Here is a 19152-nt window from a genome sequence, read left to right on the forward strand (position 1 = left end):
TATGATGTTCACTAGACCTTGTCTATGTAGGAGGGAGATCATGTTTGAATTATTTTGAAACTATGCTATCAATCTTTGCCTCCAATTGTTTGGACCCCTCATTCTGTGACTTGTGATTTTCAAAATTCTTGGGTGGTTGAATTACAATTTGTTTGACAGACTCTTTTGCCTTCATGACTTGCACTTCTGAAACTATCAGGGAAGAATCCATCCATCTTTTATCTGACCATTCTTGGAGATTCAATGTTACTTGATCAAATAATGTATATGCTTCATCCACCCTCTTGTTCATAAAAGAACCTCCAACTGATGAATCTAACAAACACTTATCTGAGAAAGAAATTTTCCCTATAGAATATATGTAGGGTCAGCTATTTTTCCAAACCATGATGAGGACACTATCTTTGTAGGCTCTTGAATCTATCCCATGCTTCAAATAGTGATTCTCTATCTGCTTGAGAAAAATTTGTGATGCAATTCCTCATATACACTATTCTGCTTAGAGGAAAAAATGATTTAGAAATTGCTACTCTAATTGTTTCCAACTTGTGATGCTTTGAGGACAAAGAAAATTAAACCAAGTCTTTGCCCGATCTTTAATACTAAAAGGAAATGCTATCAATCGAATTGCATCCGCTGAGAGACCCTCACAGTTTACCATATCACAAAGCCTTAGGAATTCTTGAAGATGGAAATATGGGTTTTTTGATATTTCTTCTCTAAATTTGTGGCATTATATCATGGTGATTAACTCTGGGTCTAGTTGGAAACTTTTTGCTTCAATATGAGGTTGCACAATCCGAGATAAAAATCTTACAGAAATGTAACGACCCAAATTTTCTCATTTTGAGCCCCATAAATAATTCAAAAATATTATTAAATGTTATAGAAAAATTCTAGAGATTTTTAGAAATTTTTAGAATATTTTTATGCAATTTTTGGAGTTCGTTTGGTATTTTTACCAAAGAGGATAAGTTTTAAAAATAAACTAAAATAATAATAATAAAAAAAAGGGGTTGTAGAAGTTGGGTTTTGAACCCAGCACCCCGGACCCAAGCAAAATCGGCCTAACCAACCGAGCTGCGCTCAATTTGTTAATCATATATGGAGCGATATATATTTAAGCAGTAGTTAAGAACAGTTAAAATAAAAGGGAAATTAAACGCTCGGTTGAGGTTTCGAAACCGTGACCAGAGGTTTCGGTTAAACACAGCCAACCAACTCTTCCAGCGGGCGTTTCTTATTAAAGAAGGAGAAATATTCTATTTGAGCAGTAGTTAGGAAATGGAGAATAAATACGAAATAAAATGGTTGCAGCCGAGATTCGAACCCACAAGTTGGGCTTTAAGCAGAACGCAGCCCACCAACAGACCAGCCGAACTTTTCTTAATTAAATATATATCGAAATATATTTAAGTAGTACTAGTTAACAGAAATATGAGAGTATTAAAAGGAGAACTTAAGTTTTGGCCGTGACCTAATTTTTCCCCTCTCCTATTCTTTCTCTCGCGCGGCGTCGGGGTTCTCTTGGGCGAAATCGCAGCCGCCGCCAGGATTTCTTCCTCCGGTGGCCGGCGAAGGTTTCCTTCCGACGGATCTTCACCAATTGAGACCACCTCGGCAGGAGGGCGCGTAGGCACGAGGAAGCGGCCGGGGAAACTCAAGCTTCGCCGCAAACCCTAGATTTCTCCCTTCCGGTTGTAAGTCCTAAAAGCAAATGTGAGTTGCTTCTCACCTGCAGTAGGAGTTGTTTCGAGCTTTGATTCATTTTCATGGCTTTCGGATTCTTGTTTTCTTTTGGATTTCGAAGCAAGCTTGAGGGGTTTTGTTTTTGATGCTTACTGCCATGAACCCTAAAGAAAGAAGATAGGGATTTTAAGCATGAAGAACAGTTATAAAATTTAGGTTTTCAGTAGCAATTTTCCTTCAATTAGTTTGGGATTCTGGATCAAGAGGTTGATGGATTCTATGAGATTTGGTGATGTTCGGATCCTTCCCACTGCTCCCGAAAGTTTTGGACAGATTGCTAGGGGATTTAGTCTTGATAGATAATGCTTAAGCTTCCTATTGTTCTGAAATCTCTGGAACAGATTGACATACTGGAATTGTTTTTATGAACGATTTAGTACTTGCTGAACCTTGTGACAGAGTTGTGAATGCTATAAATTTGTGCACAGATTTATATATGTTAGAATTATTGTGAACAAGCTTCACCTAGTTTTCTCTTAAATTCCAGTAGGTTATAGCTTAAATTGTGTTACAAGAGGGGCACGGATAGAGGAGCTTACTGTGGGTTTTAATTGTTCATTTATATCTTCCTCAACCTGCCGTAATTCTGCATAAAGGAAATTAGATATGAGAAGAGTTAGATTTTCGTTTGTTAGTTCCTTTGAAGCTAGTTTAAGTTCCGTGAAGCATGATATTCTGTTAATTCCATACAACAACGATTCCTTATTTTCTAGATTCTATTGCATGCTTAGTAGTTGAATTAGTAATATAGCACAGTTTTTGTTAAGCATGATAGGGCAGAATGTTATGTGGAATTTAGTAACATAGTATGCAGATTTTGTTAAGCTTATAGTATGCAGAATTTAGTAGTATAGTGCAGAATTTTAGTATAGTTAGATCTCTTTGTATGCTTAAGTTGTTTTACTTTCACAGCATGCTTAAGTTGTTCTAGTTTCCTATTTGCTATTGGAATAACATGAGCAGTTCTATTTTTATAGCATGCATATTTTTATAAGTAAAGTATGCAGATTTTTAATAAGCAGATTTTCATAAGTATTGCATGCAGATTTTAGATAAGCTTAGTATGTAGATTTTGATAAACTTAGTATGCAGATTTTATTAAGCTTTACATGCAGATCTATGTTAAGCTTTGTATACAGATTTTCAGTACGTAGAGTGTGTTCTAGTGCACCCCAAGTGCTTGATAAAATGCTTAGCTCAATATAATGCTACAGTAGGCATTTTAATAGCTCAGTAAATGCAGTAGAAGCATTTAAAATAACTTATTTAGTCTTGCTTCAGCTTATATGGGACTACGGTCCAATGGGTGGGCTCCCACAGTCGCCTCTTTGTTCAGATAACATATTAAAAGCAAGATAAGAAAATTAGCTATGAAATCAGTATTTTATTTTCAGCAGTGGCACTGTACTGGATTAGATATCCATTGGGTTGGGCTCCCACAGTCGTCCCTAGGTTTAGATAACCTAGTAAACCCTACTAGACTCGGAACTTGCAATCCTGGGTTTAGTTAGGGATGCGCGCACAGCAAGTACAGTTGCCGGGCCCATCAACAGCATGATTATTATTTTAATCTATTATGTAAATAGTTTTCAAAACTTCACAAATTAGTTATGTGAATACAAGTTAGACTCGGTTTAGCATTAATTAGTTTAGCTTAGGTATCAATTCAGTTTCTTATTGATACACATGATAGTTCTATGATTAGCTTTACATGTTAGCTTTTTAGTTAGTTTCTTTGCTATTTATGAGCATGATTATCTTTACATGTTAGCTTTTCAGTTAGTTTCTTCGCTATTTATGAGCATGATTAGTTGTACATGTTTAGTATTTCAGTTAGTATGATTCCTTTATTGGTTTATGAGCATGATTAGCTATACATGTTTAGTATTTCAGTTAGCATGATTCCTTTGCTATTTATGAGCATGAGTAGCTATACATGTTAGCTTTTCTGTTAGTTGATTTCTTTGCTATTTATGAGCATGAGTAGCTTTACATGTTAGCATTCAGTTTTAGCATGTTTTTATTTGTATACATGCATATCGAGTTTTTGTGAGTAGATAGCGCTCACTAAGCTTTATGCTTATAGACTGCATTTCCTCCTACTGCAGATAAAGGAAAAGCTAAGGTATGAAAGGAAGGCGACAAGGAGATGCTGTGACGGTGTGTGATGCCAGGACTATGGAGAGATCATGAGTTTGCTAAGGAAACTGTCAAGACTCCTTTTGAGTTTTCTTTCAGTTATTAAGTTGATAGAGATTGTATTAGTTGTTTCCTTTGTCTATGTTGATTAATTGAGTCTATTCCGCATTGTTAGTTGAGTTATTTCCTATTGTTGGAGCTATATAGTTTTCTATTGCTAGAATAGTTTCTTTTTAGTGTCGTGTTATTATTTATGCGTGGTTGTGAAAAATATGTTCCAGCCGCCGGTGGCTGTGTATATAGTGTTTGTATCCCAGTTTGGGGTCACCGGTACAGGGGAGGCTCTGCCGATATTTTTCGGTAGGGATTTCTCGAAGTTAAGTAGCGTACCGGTTAAGTAGAGTTAGTAGTCAAGTAATGGTCACCTTTAGAGAATAGTAGTAGTGTAGAAAGGTGGATCGTTACAAGAAATAGGTGCAGAAAATTCTCTCAAAGGCTTGCTTGACATGTTAGTACTCATGATATCTAAACAAAATTATGAGAAGAAAAATAAAAATGAAGAATCAAAGACAAGAAATAAAATGCTATAAGAAAAACAAGAAAGAAAATGTAGAATTTAAATTGCAAGAAAGAAAGTGCATAATGAAAACAAGAAAGAAAAGGCAAAAAGAAAAAGAAAAATGTCTAGAGTAACTCATATGTTAATCAACTAATGTTAATAAAAAATAGTCCCCGGCAACGATACCAAAAACTTGTTATGAACCACAAGTGCACGATTACGTCATTAGTAATATAAAAGATATCGAACCCATAGGGACTATTGATTAAGCACTAGTTAACTTCACATGGTGAATTATCTAGACAAACCTAAGATTGGTTGGAAAAGAGAGTAAGAGAAAGAGAAAAGAGAAGAGAGAGAACAAGGGAAAGGAGTGAGAGAAGGGTAAGAGGATGAATCATATATGCTAGGATTTCGGTTTCGTTGTGATGCTAGTTAATGTTCCAATGCATTGTTCATCTAACTAACTCCATGCTTACACTCGTGTAGGAGTTCTAACTAGAGTCCAGTACAACCTCGCGAAGATCGCACCGAAGAGTTTACCCATGTTCTACCGCCATTAAGTAGAAGAGGTAATTTAGAAAGTTCGATTATAGGGAACATCCTTCTGTCACAAGGGCCCATGACCCACGTTCCTAGATTACACAAGTCACTTTCTAACGATAGATTAATGCAATTAAGTAGAAGAGATAATTTAGGAATTCCAATTATAGAGAACATCCATCTGTCACCAGGGCCCACGGTCCACGTTACTAGATTACACAAGTCACTTCCTAACATTAATTTGGGAGAAACCTTTAAACTCTAATTAATTTTCCTAGTAGAGAGTCGATCCCCGTTTCAAGGAACTGCTATAGAAAGTAAGGGATACCTTCTATCATAAGGTCCCATGATCTTACATTCCAAGGCTCTTCCTCTATATGGTGATCTAGACCTTACATCTACACGGATTGGCCTCACACACATTTCGTCAAACATATACAAGGCACAACACATAGATCGTGATATAACCACTTCATTGCATGGGAAAATGTCTAAATACATAGTTCATACATCACAACACATCATCACTACTTCCTACATCTTAGATTTGGAGATCTACTCCATTACAAGGGAATTACAACCAAAGACGATAAGTAAAGCAAACCACGACTCAATACATGGAGATAGAGAGAAGAGAATGCTTATCTTTGAAGCGTAGCATCCTTGGAAGTGCTCCCTTGCTCCGGAGGAGGACAGACTGGTGAAGATGAAGGAGATCTAGGGCCTCCCCAAAGGGGATAACCCTTCCCCAAGCAATGGAAAAGAGCCCCAAGCCAAAGATGAGTGAAAATGGGAGAAAAATCCCTTTTATAGAAAAGGGCACAGATACCACACGTCCCATGACATGGCCGTGTAGTCCACATGGCCTCGTGCATCTTCCTCTCAGCCAAGGTGACATGGCTGTGTAGATCCACACAAACGTGTTCTGCTTTTAGCACTAGATGACCTACACGACCGTGTGGCTCACACGGCCTGGATATACTTGCTCTATGGAAAATGTTGCATGGTCGTGTGGCTCACACTGCCTGGCCATGCACGACCTCTAGAGAAATGGCACGACTGCGTGTTGCCTGGCCACGGGGAGATTGGTACAGCCATGTGGATCACATGACCGTGGCGTGCAGGGCAGATGTTACTTCTCGTTGTTGGTTGGGGGTCAATTTCCCATCAATGCTACGATCTCGTGAAGCTGGGCTTTGGGGAAGTGATTGCCGTGAGTAGAGCACTACTCTTTTCCATCAATGCTACGATCTCGAATTCACCTTTCTGCCTTTTGTTTGACATAATTTCCTTCAAAAACTTTACAAATTTTGACATCTAGTGAAGGTTGTCTATAAGAGGGACCTCAATGCGAATATCCTTATTTTTTTTCAGAAATCTATAGAATTCTTCATCTTTTTAGGACATTACTAATCTTTGAGGAAAAAGAATTGTTTGACTTTGTGGCGGAAATGGAAAAGTCTCTTCAACCTTCCTAGTAATCTCCTCCTTGTCCTTATTTTGGACCAAATTTGGTGTAGGGGGAGAGAGTTCTTCTTGAAGATCAATCCCTTTCGGTGTAGTTACTTGGGGGTCTCCCAAGGTCTGCTCGCTCCTTAATTCAACACTGTTGCAATGTTCCATTGGGTTAATATCAGGTTTTCTTGGGAATGTGCCTGGTGCTCTTGAAGAAGATTGGGTTATTTCGGCACTCTGACTATCATGCATCTTTTGGTGTTTTTTAAAGTTATCCATTCTTTGATTTAATTACTTGATCTCATTCTTCATTTCCCTTTGTTAAGTAAGAATTTCCTTAAGCATCTTCTCTATTCTTGATAATTGTGATGATTGTTGTTGATAAATTTGTTGCCCAGGTTGGTAGCTTGGCTTTGCTCCTGCAGATGGTACATGGTCCTGATTATTCCAATAATAAAAATTCGGATGACTCCTCCACCTAGGGTTGTAAGTGTTAGAGTACAGATTATTTTGTCTCTGATTGTAATTGACTATTACATCATATTGCTCAAGTTGATTTATTTGTGCAGAGATTGGCCCTAGGGGGCAAGTATCTTGGGCATGATCCGTACTTCCGTAAGTCTCGCACACACACACACACACAATTGCATTGGCAGTGCTATTTCCCATAGTCTCAAACTTTTTAGTCAGAGCATCCAACTTTGTAGACATGAGTGTGACTGCATCTACATCAAATTTTCCTGAAGCCTTGATTGCATTCCCAGAAAAGGATCTTCCAGATCTTTTAGATGTCCACTGATGATGGTTCAGGGCTACATTTTCAATGATGTCTTTAGCTTCATCTAATCTCTTATTCATTAATGCCCCTTCCATCGTAAAATCGAGGGACACCTTCGTGTGATAGTTGATGACATTATAAAATGTATGTAGGACTAACCACTTCTCACGCCCATGATGAGGGCAATGTCTGAGCATACTCTTGAATTTATCTCATGCTTCAAATAATAATTCTGAGTCTGTCTGTCTGAAGCTTGCTATTAGATTCCTCATGTGAGATGTTTTGCTTAGTGGATAAAAATTGTCTAAAAATTGTTGCTCACATTGCTCCCAAGATGCTATTCTATTTGTTGGTAAGGAGTTAAGTCATTGCTTGGCTCTGTCTCTTAAATAAAATCCAAACAGTAGTAGTCTCACTATTTCTGGTGGAACTCCATTCACCTTCATCGTGCTACAAATCTCATAAAATGATTCCAAGTGCTAGTTCAGATCATCATTTGGCGCTCCTCCAAATTGATTTTGCTAGACCATGTGGATTACCACTAACTTTATCTCAAAGTTATTAGCTTCAATTGGTGGCCTAGTGATGCTAGACCATAGCCCACGTGCATAAGGTGTTGCGTAGTCTTTCAAAGGTTTGTCAGCCATTTCCGATGTTTCTTGTTCTGCTTGGAGTCTTTGCAGGATTCTTCTCCTTCGAAAAGTTCTATTGATCTCTGGGTCGAATGACAGTAGTTCTCCTACAAGATTAGCTCTTCGCATGCAAGAACAAACAATCCAAATGCAATAAGAGAATAGAGTTTTTAAAATTTTCAAAGGTAACAAGAAAATGCAGGAGATTCATAATGCAGAAATAAAAAATGTAGAAATTTAAGTAAGCAAACGCAAGATGTAACTTCAAAATAAAATTTACAAGAATTATTTAAACTATAAAGAAAATAAAAATTTAGTCTAACTTAAATGATTATCACTAATGTTATAAGCGCAGTCCCCGACAATGAGGCCAAAAACTTATTACGTTTCCGCAAGTGCATAGTCGTTAGTAATAAAAGATATTGAGTCATAAGGACTGGTTATAAGCACTAGCGATCGCTCATGCAGAAATAGCTAAACTATCGATTGTTAAAAATTTACTATCTAGAAAGAAAGAAGAAACTTAGAAGAAGGAAAAGAGAACTAGAGTAAGTGTTGAATATATCGATTCGGGGAATATTCTAGGAGTTCAGTTTCATTGTAGTGTTTACTAATGTATCATGGTCTACCAATTTCCTACCTTCAATTAGCATGCACTTGTAAGAAATTAGATTTATTATCCCTAAGTATTGCATAGAGATGATTCCTATGAAATCCGAAAACGGATAACCCCTGTCACTAGGGCACCTCGGTCATAGATCACAGGAATATATGTCTAGTAAATAATAATAAAGATAAAGATAGAAATTAGGTGCGATTTTCTACTTCCTTATAGAGGAATTGCTTCTCCTTTCAAGGAAATGTCCTAAACGTCCGTAAACGGGTTACCCTTGTCACTGAGGCCCCTCGAGTATATGATCTATGACACTTCTTCTATGAGATCAACAATTTCTACACAAACATTCGATCTAACATGGCAAAACATCTTATTCACATTAGAACGAATAGATACAAAGCAAGTTAATATCATGTAGATAGATAAAAGGCGTAACCATGAGTTTTTACATCATAACACAACCACAACTACTCCCTTGTCCTAAAATAATGAATCTACTCCATAGAGGAAAGAAAAGAATCCAAAGACATTAAGAAATAAATCCATCAAAATCCAACAAAGAGGAGGGAGAAGGCTTATCCAATGAAGTCGAGTAATCCTGGGATCCAATACTTCGCTTCCGGAGTTGATGGAATGATGGAATATGTCTCGTATCGTCGAACAAGAGTCAAGGATGGCGTGGAACAACACCAGGATAATTCTCTCAAGGTCGGCGGCTTCCCTTGCTCTAGAAAAGTTTTAAAGCCCCTTTTATAGGCTAGGGCACGGGCTTGGCACGGCCCGTGCCATGACCGTGTGAGATTCACATAGCAAACGTCGCCTTGGCTTGGGGTCAAGTGACACGGCCGTGTGAGATCCACACTACTGTGTTCTTCGGTTCTGGATGTATTGCACGACCATGTGAGATCACACGACCGTGTGCTTCACCGGCTCTAGATGGGTGGTACGACCGTGTGGGATCACATGACCATGTGCTGCTCCTTCTCCGGACTAGCCACACGACCATGTAGGATCACACGACCGGTGCCAATATCTTTTGCCTGCTCTCCAGTTCATCGATGATCGCCTTTTTCGCTCCAAGAGTGATTCCTGTCAACATAAATGCACACAAAGAGTAAATCTCCGACATAGAAGAGTAATTATACTATAAATATGATAAGGAGTGTAAGAATACATAAATCAATCATGAATAAAGTACGTGATTGTGTGTCAAAACATGCATAAAAGAGTATAAGATCTATGCATATCAATTAGCTAAGTTGGGTGGTTCTATAATTCAGTAGAATTTGGACTGGCCAATGGAGCAAACACTATTAATAGAGTATATTGAAAGACAAGATGAAAAATAATTACAAGCGGATTGGAGAGTGTCATTAATCTTATTTCTTCAACAATGAGTATTACTAGTCGACCGGGAGTAAGCATGTATGATTAAGAAAAATGTCAGTCGGTTCACCTTGATCGGGGATCATTTATATAAGAGAGCTTTTTCTCCCAACCTTTGCTCAAATGTATCGAGCTGAAGGATGTATAATATATTTTGCAAGAAGTGCATCAAGGTTCGCGGAAGCCACTTGGGTAGCCGATTGCTCGCTCAAAAAATCTTACTGGCCAGATACTTTTGGTCCCCTCTGCAAGTTGATTCTACTCAGTTGGTAATGACTTGCTTATCCTGCCAAAAGTATCAAAACATTCCACATCGTCCTACCGAGCTATTAAAAACTTCCATTGTTTTCTTTTATTCGATCAATGGGGTATGGATATAGTAGGACCCTTCCCTATGGCGCCCACTCAGAAAAATTCTTATTAGTGGTTGTGGACTATTTTTTCAAATGAGTGAAGGCTGAGCCATTGGCCAAAATAATTGAGCGGATGGTCATCAAATTCCTCTGGCAGAAATTATTTGCCGGTTCGGGATTCCATACAAGCTTGTTTCATATAATGGAAGACAGTTTTAGTGCCAGAGGATCTAGAAATGATGTTCCAGTTATGACATTAAACAAGTGTTTACCTCTATGACATATCCTCAAAGCAACGGTAAGGCTGAGGTCACTAATAGAGAAATCATCAGAGGTCTCAAAACTAAGCTTGATCATGTCGGAGAAAGTTAGGTCGATGAGTTACCTAGCGTGCTGTGAGCTTACCGCACCACCCCGTAAGAAGCGACAGTTATAACCCTTTTTAACCTTATTTATGGTGGTGAAGTAGTTGTCTCAGTCAAAGTTGGCATGGAGTCCGATTGGAGGCAATTATACGACGAAGATAATGCCGGTCGACATCTTATGGAACTTGCTCTAATAGAGGAGATAATCGACAATGCAGCAACTTAGCTGATGACATATCACCAAAAGATGAAATAAAACTATAAAAAAAGGGTTATTCCAAGATTTTTTCAGATGGAGGACTTGGTCTGAAAGTGGATCAAGCCGGTTGAGGATGTCCATAAGCTAGAGCCATAGTGGGGCGGATCATATAAGATAGTGTAAAAACTTGGCTTGAGCTCCTATTACCTCCAAGAAGCATAGGGAAAGAAGTTGGAGTGGCCTTAGATCATAAATCATCTACAACCCTATAAGGCTTAAGAGTATGCCTGCAATATATTAATGTAGCATGTTGAAAATTTGTAATTAATAAAAATGCAAACGAATTTACCTCAAAAAAGTCCTTATTCTAGACTCCTGAGTTGTCCGACCGGGTTATAAGCAAGTGTGTTCTCGCACTTTTATTACAGTCTCCTGAGCTGTTCGACTGGGTTATAAGCAAGCATGCTCTGCGCCTTTATCAAGACTCTCGAGCTATCCAGGTGGGTTATAAGCGAGCGTGCTCTCGTGCCTTGAATTCAGACTCCTGCGCCGTTTGGTCGGATTATAAGTGAGCATGCTCTCGCGCTTTTATTCCAAACTCCTGAGATGTCCGACCAAGTTATAAGCGAGTGTGCTCTTGCGTCTTTATTCCAGACTCCTGAGCTGTCCGGTCGGGTTATAAGCGAGCGTGCTTTTGTGTCTTTATTCCAGACTCTCGAGTTGTCCGACCGGGTTATAAGCGAGTGTACTCTCGAGCCTTTATTCTAGACTCCCGAATCGTCCGACCGGGTTATAAGCGAGCATGCTCTCACGTCTTTATTTCAGACTCCCGAGCTATCTAGCCGGGTTATAAGCGAGCGTGCTCTTGCGCCTTTATTCTAGACTCCCAAGCTGTCTAATCGGGTTATAAGCAAGTGTGATCTTTCACCTTTATTTCAGACTCTCGAGCAGTCTGCCTAGGTTATAAGCGAGCATGCTTTCTCGCCTTTATTCTAGACTTCTGAGTCTTCCGATCACATTTAATGATGAGGAGGAGATTTGTAATGATGAACTTCGTTTCATCTTCATTTTATTTTAATTTATCAATTTAGAATTTTAGCTCTTTTTTAGTTTGATGAGATTGTAGGAATAAGTTTTTGGATGTATATTCCTTTCAGAGTTGTTATTTTTCTATTGTTTATACTAGTATATGTATGAATTTTGTAAGAATTTTTATAGAAAGATATAATAGTTAATTCAATATATTTTTTTTTCTTTTGAGATTATTATTATAAAAAAATGATAAAAAAAGATAATAACATAATTAACTTTTATAAAATTTCTCACATCTAACTTTTAATCATTAAATGTTATTTTTTTAAACATAAGGAGATTAAATACTATCGGATATAACACATAGGGGGTATTTTACCTTAAATAAATTTATTTAAAAGAATACCGAAAAAAATAATGCTATTTTGACAAATTAAACAGAAATCACAACCTTTCTCGAATCGAATCTCATTTTTTTGTTGCCATGGCCGCCGACTCCCTCGCTTCCTCCTCCTCACTCTGAAACGCGCAACACAAACCCTAATCATGGCCTCCCCCTTTCCCGGTCTCCTTCCATCACTCCCTTTCTCCCCTTCCTCTCCCCCTCCTAGCATCTTCCCCGGAAAGCCCCTCCCTCGCCTCCGTGCCGCGGTTTCTGCTGCCCTCCAGTGGAACCGCAAGCCTCAGCTCGCCGGTGAAACTCCGCGCGTGGTGGTCGTCACCTCCGGAAAGGGAGGAGTCGGAAAAACTACCACCACCGCTAACGTCGGTCTCTCCCTCGCCCGCTTCGGTTTCTCCGTGGTCGCCGTTGACGCCGACGCCGGCCTCCGTAACCTGGATCTCCTCCTCGGCCTCGAGAATCGCGTCAATTACACTGCGGTCGAAGTCCTCAACGGTGACTGCCGGCTCGATCAGGCCCTGATCCGCGACCGCCGCTGCCCCTCCCTCGAGCTCCTCTGCATCTCCAAGCCTCGCTCCAAGCTTCCCCTGGGATTCGGCGCTAAGGCTCTCACATGGGTCGTCGACGCCCTCCGCTCCAGGCCGTCAGGCGCTCCGCATTTCGTTCTCATTGACTGTCCCGCTGGCATTGACGCCGGGTTCATCACCGCCATAGCTCCGGCGAATGAGGCGCTACTCGTGACGACCCCTGACATCACTGCCCTCCGCGATGCTGACCGCGTCACCGGACTTCTCGAGTGTGATGGCATCCGGGATATCAAGATGGTCGTCAATCGGGTGCGGACGGATTTGATAAGGGGCGAGGACATGATGTCAGTGATCGATGTGCAGGAAATGCTTGGGCTTGCACTGCTCGGTGTTATCCCTGAGGATTCTGAGGTTATTAAGAGCACAAACAGAGGCTATCCACTTGTCCTGAATAAGCCCCCGACGGTGGCTGGGCTTGCATTCGAGCAGGCTGCGTGGAGGCTGGTTGAGCAGGACACAATGACGGCTGTCATGGTTGAAGAGGAGCCCAAGAAAAAGGGCTTCTTTTCTTTCTTTGGTGGTTAAGGCTACTCCTTACTTTAGAGGAATTTTGAGCATGATACTCTCAGAACAGGAGTCGATTCTCAGCTTGGTAGCAGAGGGGGAGATTTTGGTTGTGTACAGAATAGGTACTGCCGTTCCTTGTTTTTCATTTCATCTTTTATCTTCAATTTGAGATTGTCTGGTCTTTTTTCTCCCAAAATATTTCTTGATTCTCTGATTTGGTTTAGGTTGTGGGTGCGTGGTGCTCATGCATATGTACCTTTTGGGTGATTGCAATTTAGTTGTGTCTCATGGCAGATTGAATAGTGGATGAAATTGATAATCACACACAATTCTCTATTTATTTTATTTTTAATAACAAGTTGATATTTTAGCCATGGAAGTATAAGAACCTGAAGTCCTCGCAATAAATTGGTCACTTTCCACCTCTTTTTGATGGTTCTGAGGTTGATGCCCTGGCACTTTCTCTACCTCTTGACTTAACGATCACAGTAGCTTGTTACCTAAATGTTCTAGTTGTCATTATTAAGTAGGAGGTAATTGTTCCCAAACACACATGCTTGATCAATTTTTGTATTTTGAAATGTAATTTCTTTCGCTCGTAATTAGTGGATTAACAATGGATGACTTGCATTCCACTCACGTTAAGAAATAGAATCTCATAAACTAATGTGTTTTTTTAATATGTTTTTTTGGTTATGAAAGAGTTTTTCTCACTCTTGTTTGAGTAAAGAGTTGGACAATTTATAATCATATTATCAGGTTGCATGACTAAAAGGCCTGTTGTCTGATTGACTCTGGAGACACCTATTTTCAACATTCTTCTACCACAGGAAAAGCAACTTTTCTTATGATGGACTTGCAACATTTGTAATTTGTTGATTTCGTTTCGTTTCATTTAAAGTGGCATTAGTTACATGTTTTAGTTACAATGATAACTTCTAGTTGTCAGAAGTTCTAGAATAGAGAAGAAAATTGCACGTATTTCCTGAATGATCGAGATAAAAGCCATAATCGTTTCCCTTTGATTTGATTTTTGTTGATAGTGTATCTTTCTTTTCTGTTCTAGTAAATGAAATATACTGATATTTTGATTGTTAGTACCTTTATGGGATTTATGTTATCTAGGAGTAATACTTTATTGAAGTTCCTATTGTGCTGTTTATGTAAGTGTCCAGAACTAAATGTCATCCACCTGCTTGTTGAAGGATAGCCACAATCAAACAAATACTTGTCTGTTTTCAGTTTTTCAGAAGCATTCTTAAAGATGATTCAGGCGGTGTTCTTTTTTAGATATGATCACAATACAAGTGACTTCTGCTTGTGGAAGACGAGATTCTAGACAATATTCTCATCTTTCTTGATTCTATTTTATCCTTGAGTTTCAATGTTATCAGTTGGAACTATGGTTTGGTGAATATATTCACGACAATCTGATCATGCGTAGAGATGCACCATGAAAGCTGAGGTATATTCTGGTTCTCTTGCCCGAATGCTGTATCATCTTAGCCGAGCCATTGTCCAGTTGCTTGACTCATTTGATTCGTTAACCTGCCCGTCTTACTTGGTTAGCTTAACTCAATCTATTAGTTGAATGAAATAAGATATAATGGATGTTAAACGATAACAATAACATGAGAACACCCAAATTTAAACCTATTTTATTCTAAGTAGGCACTGAACACAAGACAAAAAGACTGCACAAACAAAGGGCACTCAATCCAAGAACAAACAAGCAAACAACCAAAAGAGCCACACCAAGACATTGATCAAACCCTTGATCTACTTGGTGAACTCTAAGACCCAAGTGTTGGCAAAAATGTAAGTGGCCTTGAATTCACCAAAGCCAGCCTCCTTGGCCAGGCTCTCAAACTCTCGCTCAGTTCTCTCTTTGCCTCCTGGATTGTGTGCCAGCATGATGAGGTCGATGTGGAAGACGCCCTGGGCCTTCGGAGTCGGCTCCGGCACTGCTGGGAGCACGCACTCCACCACTATCACTTTGCCACTTGCCGGAAGGGCGCTGTAGCAGTTCTTCAGCAGCTTCGCACAGTGCTCATCGCTCCAGTCATGGAGTATCCACTGCAATTCAAGATCATCACAATCAATTTCCAAGTACAGTAAAGAAAAGAAAACAGAATTAGAGAGATCGTGTGCTGCAGCTCTCGCCTTCATGAGGATTGCGTCGGCGCTAGGAACGGCCGCAAACATGTCGCCGCCAACATGCTCCACTCCTACAATTAGGATCGAAAGATGTTTGAGGAAAATCGAATGAGAATGGACCTTCAGCTGAGAATGGACCTGGAAAAGGTGGTGCTTCGGAGATGACGTGGGGGAGGTCGAAGTTGACGCCCTTGATGTTGGGGTGCACGGAGGTGATCATGTAGAGGGTGGCGCCGATGCCACCGCCGACGTCGACGAGGACGTTGATGTCGTCGAAGCCGCTGTAGGTCTGGAGAAGCTTCTTGGTGAGGATGATGGAGTGGTTCTTCATGCCCTCGTTGAACACGGCGTTGAACCGCGGGTCGGTGCCGTGGTACTCGAACGCCGTCATGCCGTAGGCCCTGTTGAAGGGGATGCCGCCGTCCAGCACGGCGTCCTTGAGGTGGTACCTGTTGATTGCGCTCGCCGCGTCAGTTCGTCGAACGGTTAGAGGGCGAGTGCGAATCGTTACGACTCACCAGCTCTCCATGAGGACTTTGTCCTGATTCATGAGGGCGAGCGCGGCCATGGAGACGCCGTCCTCGTTCTTGGTGAGGTACTTGCAGACTGGCGCGGCGCCGTAAGTGCGCGTAGGGCTGCTGTCGGCGTCAGATACAACGCAGGTGACGACACCGTAGGCGGCGAGGAGACGGAGGATGCGGTCGATCATGGCGGGGGCGTGGGGGTTGTGGGTCGGCAGCTGGGCGGTGACATCGGCGGCGGAGAGCTTCGCGGCTGGGCCGGCCTTGGCGAGGATCTCGAGGAGGCCAAGCTCGATGGCGGCCTTGAGGGTCATGGGAGGGATGGACGCGCTAGCGAGCTGCATGGCGTACATGCAAGCCGCCTCGTCCTCCTCCGGCGTCAACTGCCACTCGGTGGCGGCGATGGATCCCATGGCCGGCGACGACTGCAAGATTGGGGTGTAAGAATTGGAAAGGTAGGAGATGGTGGAGGAGGACTAGGAAGTGGAATTGGTTTTATAGGCGGCATTGGCTCACCAACCGCACCACCAACACCAAATCTGCTGGTGGTGGTGGTGCGGAGGTTGGGCAGTGCGGAGGAAGCAATTGCTGCCGTACTCGCTCCTTCACGCTGTCGACGCTTCTGCTAAAAGCAGCATCATTTGTACAGCAGGGCGAGCATTATCAATACAGCAGGCAATTCTTTTCAAAAGGGCACTAATATTATTCTTATTTATTTATTTATTTATTTTCCATATTACTCACTTTCTGTTTTTTCTAGAGTTTGTCAATTAAGATGAGTCCGTCGGATTGATCCATTCCGTTAAATAATTTAAACATATTGAATTGAAATTTTATCAACTCAAGTCCGTCGCGGGCTGACCTGTCTAAGCCCGCGACTCGTGCGGGTCGATCTGCGACAGGTTTGGATTGGTCCATAGATTGAGAAATATATGTAAGCTAAGTTTTATATTAATTTATTATCTTTCTTTATTATAATTTCAAAATAAAAATAATATTTTTCACCCCATATAAGTTCTTATTTATGTCCATTTTTATTTAAAATACATGTTTATGGATATATTTGATTGCTGAAATCTTTTCGAAATAAAACGTTGAATATATGAAATATTTTTTATTTTTTTTAAAAAAAATGATGGGTCCACGGGGTTGACCTATCAAACTCACAACCCGTCTTGAATTGGGTTGGGTTTGAAAATTTTCAACTCATCAAGTTGACGGATTAGCTTGTCCCGTCTCGCTAAATGATTGACCCATCATGAACTGACCCACCCCTGCACGAGTTAATCCATTTGATAGTTTTAATTTTTTCCTTCAGACCAAATGAACCAGATTTGACTTAGGTCAAATAATAAAAGGGCAAATTATCCTATACTATAGCAAACTCAATTTCCTGTAAAAAAAACTTTTCTTTACTTCAATCCTCTAATAGATATCGATTTATTTAATTATTCTCATTATTTTAAATAAACATTTAAAATGTGATATAATTTTTTCTAAATTAAACAATATTTAACTAAAATTTAATATATTTTCTATTAATTGGGTAACTTTGTTTGATTGAAAATCGATCGACACTCAATTAGTTTGTTGTGAGGGAACAAAATTCTTCATTATTTTTTATAAGTATAAAAAATTTAAAATGAGGTATAATTTCTCTTATATTCAGTACTATTTAATTAGAATCAAGTATCCAATTAAACATGACTCTTTTTCTACTTGACCAGTCAATTGAGAGTAATTTATTCTCACTCCTTGCATGCAAATTTATTTTTGCTTCAAATCCCTAATGCATATCGATTTATTTTATTGTCCTAAGTGAGGGAATAGAAGTTCTCATTTTTTTTATAGGTATAAAAAATCTAAAATGAGATATAATTCTACTTAAATCCAGTACTATTTAACTAGAACGAGTATATTTTCTATCTAATTGAATATGACTTTTTTTTTCTACCTGACCGATCAATTGAGAGTCATATCAATAATCAATCGATTGATATGATCTCTGAATTAATTGATCAAGCGAAAAAAGAGTTGTACTTAATTGGATAGAAAATATATTATATTCTAATTAAATGATATTAAATTTAAAAGAAATTATATCTCATTTTGATTTTTTTTATATAAAAAAAGGGTAATTAGGTGTGTATTATATGCATGGTGTGAGAATAAAATTTTTGCTGATGTAGGTATTAAAGAGGATGTTAGGTTGGTTATTAGGAATATTAAGACATTTTATATATAAAAAATAATACTTCCATCACCTAACCCAAGCCATGGAGACGTCTCTCTACCTTCTCCATCCAACTTCTCACATGAATTTCAATCCTAACATTGATGAGATCAGATATCGTGACAAAGACTTAGCAACTTTATATTTATGAGTCTCTTTCTGTTTCTTTAAAGTGGAGAACGACCCGGGCACGTGCGATGACAAAAACAAAAACAATAAGACGGATTCTATAATTTGAATATATATATATATATATATATCCGTGATATTCGAATAATGATATTGGACCTTCTGTTATACTCCATCTCCATCTCCATCTCCATCTCCAATTATGCTTCTATGATCTAACAGTGAAATATTCTCAGCGTGCATAAACTATACTTTATATATATATATATATATATATATATATATATATATATATATATATCCGTGATATTCGAATAATGATATTGGACCTTCTGTTATACTCCATCTCCATCTATATATATATATCCGTGATATTCGAATAATGATATTGGACCTTCTGTTATACTCCATCTCCATCTCCATCTCCAATTATGCTTCTCTAAGAAGTATGATCTAACAGTAGAATCTTCTCAGCGTGCATAAACTATACTGATCTGGTGGTAGGAGGAGGCCTGCACGATAGGAAATCAGAGTAGTCAATATCCAAGGTAGGCGATTGATCGGGCGCGATACCTTCTCGAGCAGCAGAAAGAATGGTTGACCCGGCATCTCGACAGCTCGGCTTGGCGCCGAGTTTCCGACGCTCATAAGGTAAAGCAAGAAGAGACGAAGGTCGAGCGGACATCTTACTCGGCTAACCAGGAACATAGCATCGACCTGACAGCTAAGGTTCCCTCGCTCGATAGGGCGGAGTCGGACATCAAATCAGCGACCGAGCGGACATCCTGCTCGGCTAACCAGGAACATAGCAT

The 19152-nt window shown here is 39.7% G+C and overlaps 2 protein-coding genes and 2 non-coding genes across 5 annotated transcripts; 3 read left to right on the plus strand and 1 right to left on the minus strand.

Annotated features, from left to right (window-relative positions):
- The first annotated feature begins 381 nt into the window (after positions 1-381).
- On the plus strand, positions 382-487 carry LOC121973962. Its single transcript, XR_006109862.1, has one exon. It is a non-coding gene; the product is annotated as a small nucleolar RNA R71 (small nucleolar RNA).
- A 6904-nt stretch (positions 488-7391) lies between these two features.
- LOC121973938 lies at positions 7392-7498 on the plus strand. Its single transcript, XR_006109841.1, has one exon. It is a non-coding gene; the product is annotated as a small nucleolar RNA R71 (small nucleolar RNA).
- Positions 7499-12261: 4763 nt separating this feature from the next.
- Positions 12262-14737, plus strand: LOC121971771 (putative septum site-determining protein minD homolog, chloroplastic). 2 transcript variants are annotated; one of them, XM_042523203.1, is made up of 2 exons: positions 12262-13422; positions 14060-14737. In XM_042523203.1, exon 1 carries the CDS (start codon positions 12353-12355, stop codon positions 13316-13318), a length of 966 nt encoding a protein of 321 aa, XP_042379137.1. In that variant the 5' UTR covers positions 12262-12352; the 3' UTR covers positions 13319-13422; positions 14060-14737. The 2 variants fall into 2 exon arrangements, with proteins under 2 accessions (XP_042379137.1, XP_042379138.1); XM_042523204.1 differs by lacking the exon at positions 14060-14737 and adding an exon at positions 13525-14021.
- Positions 14738-14932: 195 nt separating this feature from the next.
- LOC121971772 (tricetin 3',4',5'-O-trimethyltransferase-like) lies at positions 14933-16508 on the minus strand. Its single transcript, XM_042523205.1, has 4 exons — positions 15976-16508; positions 15596-15906; positions 15464-15528; positions 14933-15376 (listed from the first exon to the last, which is right to left on the minus strand). The coding sequence occupies exons 1-4, from the start codon at positions 16389-16391 to the stop codon at positions 15080-15082; spliced, it is 1089 nt and encodes a 362-aa protein (XP_042379139.1). The 5' UTR covers positions 16392-16508; the 3' UTR covers positions 14933-15079.
- Positions 16509-19152: the final 2644 nt, after the last annotated feature.

The sequence above is a fragment of the Zingiber officinale genome, chromosome 4A (genome assembly GCF_018446385.1).
Source record: "Zingiber officinale cultivar Zhangliang chromosome 4A, Zo_v1.1, whole genome shotgun sequence".
NCBI classification, from domain to species: domain Eukaryota; kingdom Viridiplantae; phylum Streptophyta; class Magnoliopsida; order Zingiberales; family Zingiberaceae; genus Zingiber; species Zingiber officinale.